Genomic DNA, 13,525 nt, shown 5'->3' with positions numbered 1-13,525 from the left:
CGTCATTGCAGTCAGCTCCCCCTGCAGAGAAAACCCTTCGGAAATTTAATTCCTAAGGCCAAAAATTCGACCTGGAGGCTGGCACCCGAACACAGAGAAAGTGAAAGAGGTCCTAAAGAAAAAGTTAGAATCCATTCTTCTGCGTAAGGATTACACTCTGACAAGGGAAACTGTTTAGAAACTTCTGAACTCAGGACGAATGAGTGTTGAGAGGAAGCGGGAGAGCAGAGGCGCGAGTTTCCTCTGTGCTGGGTGAATCCGGCAACCCCTAGAAGTTCCCCCAAAGGTGAGTGGGGGGGGTCCAAAAGAGCTCCCGGGACTCGGCCACCTTCTCCTCACCTGAGGCACGAAGATTTCTCAGTTGGCCTCTAATTCGGGCCTGCGACGACCACTACGGTGACAGAGAACCTGAATTTGCCTCCCGCACAAGTCCCAGCCCTGGGGGAAACTTGCGAGAACGGACAGATTGGGCCCACGTCCGCCCCAGCAACAGAGGACCGTCTGCCTTTGGTTCCGCTGCTTCCAGGCCCCAGCTGCCAAAGGGCCCCAGGAGCTCGGGGTTCCAAATGGTGCTCCTGGGGGAGGTGCGGGATTTAAGTCCCTAGCATTACCAGGTTGAAATTCACTTTTACTTTTTTTTTTTAATGTCTAATGAAACTTCAAATCTCACTTTCCATTTTATCCTTCTCTCCACTCTTTTCAGTTTACTCTGAATCTATGTTAAATTTCTATGTTTTAAATAACATGTTAGTATACTCTAATTTCTAACAAAAGGTGGGAATTTCTGTCTCCTTAGCACCACGTGTTTGGAAAATTTTGGTTCTTTTCCCTTCATTTCGTTACAAAATACGCCAATTTCTTGTCCTTTCTGTTATACGCCTTAATGTCTTGCCAAACTAAAGAGAAGCCAGCTGGCATAGTAAATCTACAATTCCTTAAAAATATGGACTTCAAAATCTGAACACTGTTAAATGGCAAGTGTAAGGCAGAATTTAAAGTTAAATGTAAAATAAGCATTTAGATTAGGTGTGGAAACACCTGTGAGACTAGTCAGCCTTATACAATGTGGGTATCAAAAACGACGAAATTTAAACACTTCTACTTATTCACCAATGATCAGTGCACCTTTACAAGAAATTGGTAATATATGCCTATTTTCAGACTACATTAAGATAGCATCTTAATATCACTTAATCTAGAAAGTATTTCAGAAACAAATGACTCCATTCCGAATTCGCTGGGTTGTACCCTTCAACAGAAATATTTTCCTTTAGAGATTTTCTGAAAACTTCAGTTTTCTCTTCAGTAAAATGAATAGTATCTACATCTCATGGACTGTTTCGAAAATTAAGTGACCAGATAACATACATAAAATTAATAAATGTCCAGGACATCAAAGGTAAAGTACTATAGAGTGCATATTGAAATAAAATTAAAAGGCTTCTCAATTTTATTACCAAACCCAGCACCATACAAATCACTGTCTCAATAGCTAAGATATATGTAATACAGCCAGCAATTAGTAGCTTTATTGATGCTCTATCCAGTGTTCAGAAAGAATCTTATAATATGTATCATATACAATACATAGTGTTTCTGATTTTCAATAGGAGATAAATGTCTATAATATGAGCGTTTCCCCTACATTGTTTCACTTATAATACTCTGCATTTGGTGTTGTGCCATCCTGTATATATGGTGTTGCTGAATCACTAGAGCATAAGCTCTGAGAGTGCAGGGATTTTGACTCAATTGTGTGCTATTATGTCCTTAAAATCTACAATCAATAACTGCTGAATGAATGGATACAACAATAGTAACATAAAGAACAACAATAAAATTCAGATCATACTATTAAAAATATCCTGATAAATAAAAGATGAATTCTCTTAGCGAACACATTTCCCATTTATTTCCAGGTATTTTTTTCTTTTTAAAGTGTACATTCTAAAATACTACCTACAACCCAGGCTTAAAAGCCCATTGCATCCAATAATGAACTAAGCCAATAAATTTAAATGAATTTATTTTATAATGCCATCATTAGAAAGAAATGTAAAAACCAGCCATACAACAAATAGTTTCAGAGTCAGCACTAAGGGAGTAGGTCTGGGGTTCCTGAGAAATGAAGCCTGGGGCCTCAAACCAAAGTCCTGAACTTTCAATTAACTGAGGCGAATTGACCCCAGTTCGGTCCAACTGAAAGTGGTTGGAGCGAACAGGTCCCTATACCTTCCAGATTATGGGACCTGTGTCTTGGAGGCCTCACTACTCAATAGAGAAAAGGAGAAAACAAACACCCAGAACCCATTAAACCACACCCAACAGGCTCCGCCTCTCCCCCTAGCAGAGAGCACCGCCAACCCCCGCCCGCACCCGTCTCACTCACACCCAGAACCCTGGGACCGGAGCCCGCGCCCACGGTCTGAAGGCTGCCTGAAGATCCCAGGTGGCAGCTCCGGCCTAGCCCCGCCCACCTCGGCCAACGCCTCCGGAAACTGCCGTGCGAGTTGCCACGGTGACACGGAGCAAGGTAGCTTCCACTGCAAAGGGCCGCTGAGACGCCGGGCGCCAAACTGCAGCGCGCCACGGCCACGTCCGGCGTGATGACGTCACGAAGACGGCAGCCAATGAAACTAGGAGCTGAGAAAGCTGGCTTGGGTTTGAATCTCGTGGCTAAATTTGAATCGCCGAGAGGCGGACATTGAAGTGAAGCGTCTCCGTAACCTCTCCTGGACCTGAGGTGAGTTAAAGGCAAGAGAAGAAAACTCTCGTCTCGGGGACGTTTTTTCGGATGACCCGTCTCGCAGGAAGCGGAGGGGTCCCGCCGCCTCAGGGATAGAGGACCAAGTGGGCTTGTTGACAAATACGGAAGCGTTAGGTGGGGCGGTGGGGGTGAGGACAGGGGTGGGCCTGGTTAGGGTCCCCGTGGAGAAAGTGAAAGGAAGAAGGAACTCGAGAACCCACTAGAATGTGGCTCTGCCTGATCGGGAGACCTCGACTGCTCAGCAGGAAGGTCAGGGATCTCCTGCCTGAAATTCTCAGGAAGTCGGAAGTTTTAAAGGGCATCTTGGCCCCTTTCCCAGACTTTGGCAGAACACTTTTAACTGTCTGGCACCTTACAGTGTAAAGTTCCTTCCGGACTTCAGATTCAGAGTGTTTTGTTTCAGACACAGATGTAAATGTAACTCTGGGCTTAACTATCAAGAGGAGCCTTGGTTCACCAGCTTGTAACCTTTTTGTCCAAAGAGGTTCTGCGTTAACCTGGCAAAGGTCACTTGGGAACCTTCCCAGACCCCAAATGTAGCATCAGAATAAGACCTGCCAGCACTGACTAACAGGATTGCTGGGGATCAGATGAGCTATGGAAGAGATACTTGTTGACAAAGTGCTCTGCAAATGAAAGGGACTTAAAGCACTGAGAATCAGTTCTACCGTCTGTTCGTAGTTTCTGCGAGATTCGTTCGCCTTGAGGACTGCTCATTAGGCACTCAGTTTCAGAGAAGTCAAGGCTGACTGCTGTTTACTCTATGAGATTATTTGACCAGAATTGAATAATTGTGCTGTATAACGTATAGTTTAGGTTACTAATTATTATCGGGTAGAGTAGAATGTGTTAGGCATTCTACAGGTTTTAGTTGATAGTGTTATTCTACCACAGTCAGCGCCCCCCGCCTTGGATTTTGGGAGGTATTTATGAACTTTGTTGTGGGAGAATGTAAGATCCAAAGGCTAGATACTGCTTGTTATTAAGTTTCTACTATTTTGTAAGAATTGTGTATTTCGGTACACAAAGGTTATCTGCCTTTAACGGTAGTAATTGTCTCCTCTTCTGTTACTAAATAAGTATTTACAAATACACAAAATTTTCATTTCAAAAATGTATCTTGTCCCACTATAAATATACCTTGAATCAATTAAGGTACACAATAAAATGACTTTTATGCCATGAACTCTGAAAACTAGGAGGAAAAAATAGCCCAGATGTCAGTGCTGCCCTTCCCCCCACTTGAAATTTTCGTTCTTCCTTGATGCTTACAGGTGAATAGAAGCAGTGGCTCTAACGTTCAAGTTATTTCCAATAAGAGGTTTAAGTTGCATAGAGACTATACATGATAGAGTGGAGGATAGTTCCTGGTCCTAACAAATGTTTATTGAATCTGAATCTAATTCAGATTTGAATTTGTATTTAAGAAATCATTTATAACTGTGTTACTCCACACGTTCAAGAAAATTTATATGACCTTTCTGTTCCATTGTTTGAAAGCCTTCTGTTTTGATTCCAATAGACCAGAGTTGTTAAGAACATGGACTTTGGATTTGGACCTGGATTGACATTCTGGCTTCTCACTTACTCTCTCTTGTCATCTTGGAAATGTTCCTTAGCCTAAAGCTAAGTCTCTGTTTTTGTAAAATGGAGACAATAATAGAGTCTACTTTATCTTTTTAAGGATTGAATGAGATGTTGAATGCCAAATGTTTACCATAATGCCTGGCATATAGAGTGTGCCGAAATGATCATCGTTGTTCATTATTACTAGTTATCGCCATATCTACCTAATCCAAGAGCTCTCAATTAATAGCATATTTTCTGAGAATAGGTAACTGTGTGTGTTATCCAGCAAGCACAGAGAAATCATGAATTTTCAGTTTTATTTCAACATTCATTCAGGAGCCCCAATACTAGGCCCTGAGGTTTTCTACCAAAGGTAGGCAAATAGTTTAACTTCTATCAGAAAATTTCTGGGGGTTATATATTTACATCATGGAGAGTGATGATTAAATACTTGAGCTTTAGATTCAGTCAGTCTGAGTTCAAATTCTACGTCTTGTGCTTCCAATAGTGTGACTTAGCCAGTTAACTTAATCTGTCTATACTACAGTTTCTCTCTATATAAAATAGGTATGATAATAATACCTATGTCATAGGATTGTTACAGGGATTAAATGAGAAGTATGTAAATTGCTTAGCACATTTGTATTTGTAGAATAAGAGCTCAGGAGAAAGTATTCCATAATTGTTACTAAATGAAAGTTTGTGTTTAAGGTAAATTTTAATCTTGTTTTGTTTTGCTTTGTTTTTGAAATAAAAATACCTAGACTTGTTTAAACTCCAAATAATACAAAAAGATATAAAGTAGAAAGTAAGCCTGCCTGTCACCCAGACCCTCATATTTTTCCATCATCAAGCAACTGGTATTATCAATTTCCTCTGTTCTCTTCCTGAGAGAGCCCATGCATGTACAAATATGTATATATCTTTTGAAAATACAAATGTTTGAATGCCAGGTCCACTATTCTGCACTTGTTTTTTGCACACATATCTTGAAACTTTGCATTATTTCATTCAGTTATTCAACAAGTATGTAATAAATCCTAAATATTTGACAAACCCTCTTCTAGGTTCTGGAGTGCAGATGAAGTCCATACTCTCATAGTGCTTACATTTTAGAAGGTAAATAAGCAATAACTATGTAACCAAATAATATATATTTTCCAAGTAGTCTAGATGCTAGGAAGAAAAATAAAGCAGGCAAGGGCACGGTGATAACAGTTTTGAATGGAATCTATAGGGAAAGCCTCTGTGAAGTGACATATGAACAGAGACCTGAATGATGAGCTGAGATATTAAGATTTGCAAATATCTGAAGGCAGAGCTTTCCAGGCAAAGAGAAGAGAAGGTGCAGAGGCCATGAGGCCAGAACAAGACTGAGGTGTTGAAGGAACACTAAGGACAGTGTAACTGGAACAATAATTGAGAGGTGGGATAACATTTGGAGACAGGGATGGAGAGGTAGAACCCACAGAACCCACAGATGTAGAACCCACAGAACATGGTAAGGAGTTTCCATTTTATTCTTATGCTGGGAAATCATTGGAGCAGGAGAACAAGATGACGTCCATAACATGATCTGATTGCTTTTGAAGAAGGTATCAGTACATACAATCAATGAATTAAGTAAAATTTATTTTACTTTCATATAAACTTTGACTTAATTGGCTTAAACTTTATCTAGGGAGAACAGTACCTAGATATAAGATAAGGACTTGCCTGTTCCACTTGGTTCATATTCACTTGCAACTATTGAAGAGAATTAGTTTTAACACCTCTTCATTAAACATAACAGGAGAATGAGCTTTTCTATGTGAGTCAATCTCCCAGAAAATTGAATGTTACCCTTGTTAAGTGATAGTGTTTTAACCATCTTCAATGATTAACATAAAACATGATCTCGCTTTCCTAATTTTGTAAAGAAATTGGGCACATTATTTAACTATTTTTGATGCCTCGGGGTCCTCATTGGGATTTCTTGTTATTGCCAACCATTGTACTCTACTGTGATAATGTTGGTTCTCTTAGAGAAGTATACGTGTTTACCTCTACTCTAAATGGATATATTGCTCTCTTGAATTCCATGTCTACTTTTTATAACTTATTAATTAATTTATTCATTAATCAAACGTTTGAGAACTTACTATATACCAGGTACGCTACAAGAGATAAGGAGGGATATAAAGGTAGAAGCATACAGTCCTATTAGCTGTTATGTTTTGTCACTTTCTAGTATACTTTTCTAATCGTATGCAATAATCATAAAATTTAGAGCTAGAAAAGGACTTTAGATATCATATAGTCTAACCCTGTCATTTTATAGATTACCACTAAAGCCCTTCATTACTCTCTTTCATACTGTACTCTCTCTAGACTAGACAAATACCTTTCTGTTATAATGAAAATGACATTAGAAGTGTTTATCCTTAATGTTTTAGTCCCACCAATGAAATCCTACCAGCTTGCTTTTTTGATTTTATCAACAAATACCACTTAAGAGTAGATATGACAAAATTGATCATAGTCTGTGATACTGTCTTCTTAATGGTCATCTGAAAAGAATTTTTGAATCAACACAGTATTGCACAGGTAACAATATTTAGGCTTTTCTTTTTCCACTTCTTAGTAAAAATGGTTAAGGATATCCTTTCTGTGTGCCTTATTCAGAATCAACTGGATGTCCATCTCTTTTACCTGGCCATGTTAGAAAAGAAAACAGTCATCATGTTTTAATGTAGGAACAACCTTGTTAATCCCTGAAGACATCAGTATATTTGAACATAATTGAGCAAATTTTTACATTCAGTAATTCCCACTTAACTTAAAATCAAATCTGAGCTCTATAATCTGACATTCAAATCTTCTAGGTCCGGCCCCACCTTTATCCAGTTTAATCGTTTTAATACAGCCCTCTCCTTTCCCTTTTCTCTCCAGCTGCAGTCAGGACTGAACAAAGCCAAACTGAGCATCTCTTTAGATGCTCTAGATAGAATTACAATCATCTAAAACTAAACTGTTAAACAAAATGAGATTTAAGCAAATTCACCATGCAGCCAGTTATGTCCTCTACACAAGCTGTTTCCTACCACAGGCTTTTGGACTTGCTGCCTGCAATACTCTTACCCCAGAGAGCCTCTTACTTGCTCAGTCCCTCACTTCAGTCTCTGTAAAAAGTTACCCCACTAGACAAGCTTTTCACAACTACCCCATCTAAAATACAAGCCCACACATACACTTCTGACCCTATCTATCCCAAGACCCAGAAAAATGCCTAGCACATAGAAGGCACTCAATAATATTTATTGAATGCATAACTAGTTTTCTTTCCTGAAACTTTTTTTAACCTGGTTAATAACTATCCATCCTTCAGCTCTCAGTTCCAGTCATTCCTCTAGGAAGCTTTCTAAGAATATCAATCTCCTATTATAGTCTTAGGTAGCAAAGTTAACCTTTACCTGATGGCACTTGTCACCGTTACACTTTGCATATTTGTGTCATTTTATCAATGTTTCCTCACTAAGCTGTATGTAATAATAACAATAATAGCAGTAATAGCAAACACTTGTAATGCATACTCTGTGCCAGGCATTGTTCTAAGTGCTAATCCTCACAAGAACTCCATGAGGTAGGGATTATTACTAATCCCACTTTACAGATGAGGAAACTAAACCACAAGGGGGTTAAGTAACTTGCCCACTGTCACAGCCAGTAAAGTAGTAGAACTGGGATTTTAACAGTTAACTTTATGAATTAATGATTAATTAATTAACGAGATACCTTCCAAGCTAAGATCTGTTTTGTGTTTGTTTGTTTTGTTTTTTGTTATTTATTTATTTATTTATTTATTTGGCTGAGTCGGGTGTTAGTTGCGGCACAAGGGACCTTCATTGTGGTGCACAGGCTCTTTGTTGCAGCACGTGGACTTCTCTCTAGTTGTGGCACATGGGCTCCAGAGTGAGTCGCCTCTGTAGTTGCGGCACGCAGGCCCTCCAGTTGTGGTGCACGGGCTCAGTAGTTGTGGCGCACAGACTTAGTTGCCCCATGACATGTGGGATCTTAGTTCCCCGGCCAGGGATCAAACCTGCATCCCCTGCATTGGGAGGCGGATTCTACCACTGGATCACCAGGGAAGTCCCCTAAGATCTGTTTTGAAATAATCACCTGATGTTTTATATATGTTTTTTTAATCATTTCATTTGTGTGTATTTTATCTATCATTGAAAAAAAAGTGTATCCGTTAAAATCAAGGTATTTGTTGAACATTTCTAAAAGCTTTTAGAAAAGTGTATAGAGGTTAGTTTTTGGTAATACAAAGAATGTGACACTCTACTAGCCTTTAATAGACAGGGATCAGAAATGCTAAACATCCTCTAATACCTGGGACAGTTCCGAATAAGGACGAATTGTCCTACCCAAAGTGCCAGTGATAAGCTCATTGGGAAACACTAAAAAGATGGACCAGTATCTTTGGGAAGAAGAGGCAGGAAGGGGGGCAGATAAGGAAGAGAATTAGCATTTATTGAATGCCTTCATACACTTAATAATGTTATCTCCTTCAGCCTTCACAACAGCTATTAGGTATTATTCCTTTTATACAAATGAGAAACCTGAGACTCAGTGAGGCTAAGTAACTTGTCCAAGGTCACAGAAGTGGGGTATAGGTACTCTGTGCGGGTTGGCTAGACAGAAACTCAAGGGTGAAGAAAGAGCAGAGTAGCAACTCACGTGGGACCTCACCGTTAGAATCCAAATGACCATCCTTTCCTCTTCAGTGTTCCAATTTTGGGGAAGAACAGAGTCCTGAAAAGGGGGTGCTGTGTCCAGTGTCTTGCTTTTAGATTGCTTTGGCCTTATTCAAAATCTTTCCAAAAGTATATGATTTTATGACATATTTTAGCTTTATCATTGTTGTTATTTCTTCCACTTTAGGAAACAAACAAAATGTCTTCTTTTAACCCTTTCCCCCTCCACCCACACGATTTCTTTGCTTACTTTTGCAGTAGTACTTCCTATATTTGCTATCTGAGTCTTCTATTCAGGCCTTTGTCCTACCATTCCATTCCCCCCAAATTGCTTTTGTTTGTCTTCATGTTGCCAAATCCCCTGATTACTTCTTAGTAAGTACTTAACCTATTAGCAGTATTTAGCACAATTGATCATCCTCTCCTCATTGATTTAAAAGTTCCCCCTAAAAGTTCCCCCTAATACCACGTTAAGCTTTAAAAACTTTGAAAAGCTTCAAATGGCATTAAGACTCTGAGGACAGCGTTTACTTTCGTAACTTAGCTTTCAGCTGCCTTGACATCTCCGCCCGATGTTGATTAAAATTCTCAAATTCGGGCTTCCCTGGTGGTGTAGTGGTTGAGAGTCCGCCTGCCGATGCAGGGGACGTGGGTTCGTGCCTGCGGTCCAGGAGGATCCCACATGCCGCGGAGCGGCTGGGCCCGTGAGCCATGGCCGCTGAGCCTGCGCGTCCGGAGCCTGTGCTCCTCAGCGGGAGAGGCCACGACAGTGAAAGGCCCGTGTACCGCAAAAAAAAAAAAATCTCAAATTCAAGATATCCAGAATGAACTCCTGATCTTCCCCCCAAAACCTGCTCTACCCTCAGATATTTCTGTCTCAGTTGATGGCTACTCTATTCTTCCAACACTCAGGCCAAGAACTTTGGAGTTATTCTTGAATCATTTCTCTCATTCCCCACATCTATCTATCAGGAAATTCTTTTGTCTTTACCTTTAGCATACATCCAAAATCTGACCACCACCCTGTTCTGAGTTGACAGCATCATCTGTTGTCTACATTACTTCAATGGCCCCACTAGTTTCTATTTCCTAAAGTATGTCAGCAGTGAAAGTAATCAAATTATGTCACAATACAAAAAATTAAATGACACGCACATACAAAAACTTGATAAATCTCTGAAATATTAGTCAGACCCTGGGCTTCCACTTCAACTCAAACTTTGTAGCTAAACCATATAAAATCACAGGTATAGGCTCCCCAAAAAGCTAGGTTTGATTTTTCACAAGGGCTCTGATACTATTTTAGTTTGGATCACAGGAATGGACAAGAAAGGATCTCTCAGAATCATATTAAGGTAATGAAGGGAGAGCTTTGGCTTATGAGCTATTTTTAATAAAAGTGATCTTGGTGGCAAATCTCTTGGCAGTGGAAATTGACACAACCAGGCTTATCTCTGCCTGTATCTCAGAGACCCATAGGGTTAAAAATAGTTCCAGGGATGTGTCAGTTAGCTAGCCCAGGTATGAAGGTGACAGAGATAGTATATTCCCCCAACTGTGTATTCAGAGATCCTAATCTCTGAATATAGATCCTAGTCTCTGCTCTATAATGATGTAAGTTTAAGGTACATCAGTGACAGCAGGTTCAAAAAGTATGGTCTGACTATATGACTACCTCACATAAAAACAAGAAAAGTAAGGATAAACTAATAAAGATCCAACAATTTAGGAACCTCAACTATCCAGAAAAGAATCTAGGATCAAAAAGTTAAGACCAAGAAAAAAAAAGAAAGGCTTTTAGTATTCACTAATTTATTTAGTCATCAAGTATTTATAGTATCTACCATGTGCCAGGCACTGTTTTAGGCTTGGAAAGCATTGATAAGCAAAACAGATTAAAAGAAAAATGCCCTTAAAGGGCTTATAGTTTAACTAGAAGAGAGAAAGTAGACAACAAACATGCTAAATAAGTAAAAAATACCTATTCTGTTAGGAGGTGGTAAGTGCTTTGGAAAAAATAGAACAGTATAAGGGCGATTAGGAATTGGGTTGGCAATATTAATAAGGGTGGGCAGAAGGGGCAACATTTAAGCCAGGACTTGAAAGAAGTGAAGGAGTTAGTCATGTAGTTATTGAGGAAAGCACTTTATGATAGAGAGAATGGCTAGCAGAAAGATCAGGATTGGGGCACTTGGTGTGTTAGCTGGAATAGAGTGAGCGAAGAAGAAAGCAATAGGACATGAGGTGAAAAATGTAGGCCATTAACAGAACTTCAACTCTGAATAAGATAACCACTGGAGGGTTTTGAACCAAGGATTTCCAGTAACATTTACCAGATGAGTAGAACAAAATTAACACCTTTCTTTATTTAATAAGTACTATATGCTAGTTATTTTGCATACAAGTAGAATTAATATTAATGCTTTTTAATTTCAGAGAAATATTCAACCATTCACATAAACAAAGGAATCAAGATAATCAACAATGTCTGTCACTGAGGAAGACCTGTGTCATCACATGAAAGTAGTTGTTCGTGTGCGTCCTGAGAACACAAAAGAAAAGACATCTGGATTCCATAAAGTGGTCCATGTTGTAGATAAGCATATTCTAGTTTTTGATCCCAAGCAAGAAGAAATCAGTTTTTTCCATGGAAAGAAAACTATAAATCGAGATATTACAAAGAGACAAAATAAGGACCTTAAATTTGTGTTCGATGCTGTTTTTGACGAAACTTCAACTCAATTGGAAGTTTTTGAACACACTACTAAGCCAATTCTTCGTAGTTTTTTGAATGGATATAATTGCACAGGTAATTGTTTCAGTTGGGATTTGATGTTTCCATCTGATTTCAGTTTTATATTAAGACATCTGCTTGACCCTTTCTTCTAAATATAATCAATTTTTAGGTGCTTGTTTGCTAAAAATTCTTTAGTAGTTCACTGTAAATGTAGATTTTCTTTGAAATTTAGTCATCATATATAACATATATCATTTGCGAAACTTTTCCTGGGTCTTGCTTTGGTTCCTATAGATGGTCATCCTTTCAATTTCTTATGTTTTAAAACCATGTGCTTCTGGTTATTGATGCCAGATTTCTCACAATTTGTATTCATAAATATTCCCAATGTTCACCTGTACAACTGTCTATCCCTGGGGAATAGTGGGACATTTCTGAACATTTGGCAGTTTCTTCATAGCACCATCTTTTCTTTGTAGTACCTTGAAGTAAAAATTTTTAAAGCCCATGTTGAGTATCATGAGTATCATGCTGTTTTAGCATATCTTCAGCCCAAAAAAGCATCTTTAGTGCTCTCGATAGACCTATAATAATTTGCCTTTCAGAATGGCTATGTTGATTTCCTAGAAAGAGAGATCTCCAAAATGCCAGTTAATTGAATGCTTACCAGGCAGTGCACACCATTATTACTACCTTATTTTTGTAGTTACCATAATTTATGGCATTTTCTTTAAGACACCCCAAAACTGTTACACGTTTACTGTCTTTCACTGACTCATTCACTTTTATTACAGAATACTTACCCTCTAGGTCAGGCAAGAATGGAATGTGGTTTATTGATTAGACCTGCTTTGATTCTCATTTTTAAGCAGATATTCTTTTCCTCATTCATGAAACTTCATATTGTCTCTAGAGATTTAAAAAATTTCTCTTGACTCCAAATGAAAAAATCTCTACCAAAGTAATACTGAATCTTTGGTTTCTTCTTGGTTTTACTTTATGTTATCCAGCTATCTTAAGACTTCTTGATGTACTACTAGCTTATATAAAATAGAACAAAATGAAACATGCATCAGTTTAATCCATTCTACTGAAAAGTTTTTTTTTTTTTACATCTTTATTGGAGTATAATTGCTCCACAATGGTGTGTTAGTTTCTGCTTTATAACAAAGTGAATCAGTTATACATATACATATGTTCCCATATCTCTTCCCTCTTGCGTCTCCCTCCCTCCCACCCTCCCTATCCCACCCTTCTAGGTGGTCACAAACCACCTAGCTGATCTCCCTGTGCTATGCGGCTGCTTCCCACTAGCTATCTATTTTATGTTTGGTAGTGTATATATGTCCATGCCACTCTCTCACTTTGTCCCAGCTTACCCTTCCCCCTCCCCATACCCTCAAGTGCATGCTCTAGTAGGTCTGTGTCTTTATTCCTGTCTTACCCCTAGATTCTTCATGACCTTTTTTTTTTTTCTTAGATTCCTTATATACATGTTAGCATACGGTATTTGTCTTTCTCTTTCTGACTTACTTCACTCTGTATGACAGACTCTAGGTCTATCCACCTCATTACAAATAGCTCAATTTCGTTTCTTTTTATGGCTGAGTAATATTCCATTGTATATAAAAATTTATAAGCAGCTCATGCAGCTCAATAACAAGAAAACAAACAACCCAATCCAAAAATGGGCAGAAGACCTAAATAGACATT

The 13,525-nt window shown here is 38.8% G+C and overlaps 2 protein-coding genes across 6 annotated transcripts in view; one reads left to right on the top strand and one right to left on the bottom strand.

Annotated features, from left to right (window-relative positions):
• Positions 1 to 790, bottom strand: part of METTL15 (methyltransferase like 15) — a 376,873-nt gene extending 376,083 nt beyond the window's left edge. For all 5 annotated transcript variants that reach the window (XM_029207585.1, XM_029207579.1, XM_029207582.1 and 2 more), the window contains exon 1: positions 340 to 790. The gene's annotated coding sequence lies outside the window, so the exon portion shown is untranslated. The remainder of the gene's footprint in view (positions 1 to 339) is intronic.
• A 1,906-nt stretch (positions 791 to 2,696) lies between these two features.
• KIF18A (kinesin family member 18A) overlaps positions 2,697 to 13,525 on the top strand; it is a 79,362-nt gene continuing 68,533 nt past the window's right edge. Inside the window, exons 1-2 of the mRNA XM_029207017.1 lie at positions 2,697 to 2,743; positions 11,512 to 11,884. Coding sequence (XP_029062850.1) covers positions 11,560 to 11,884 — 325 coding nt within the window. The 5' untranslated portion in view covers positions 2,697 to 2,743; positions 11,512 to 11,559. The remainder of the gene's footprint in view (positions 2,744 to 11,511; positions 11,885 to 13,525) is intronic.

The sequence above is a fragment of the Monodon monoceros genome, unplaced genomic scaffold (assembly GCF_005190385.1).
Source record: "Monodon monoceros isolate NGI ecotype Baffin Bay Population unplaced genomic scaffold, NGI_Narwhal_1 Super_Scaffold_7, whole genome shotgun sequence".
Classification (NCBI taxonomy): domain Eukaryota; kingdom Metazoa; phylum Chordata; class Mammalia; order Artiodactyla; family Monodontidae; genus Monodon; species Monodon monoceros.
Note: the sequence above shows the minus strand (reverse complement) of the source record. Positions and strands in the feature narration are given on the sequence as shown.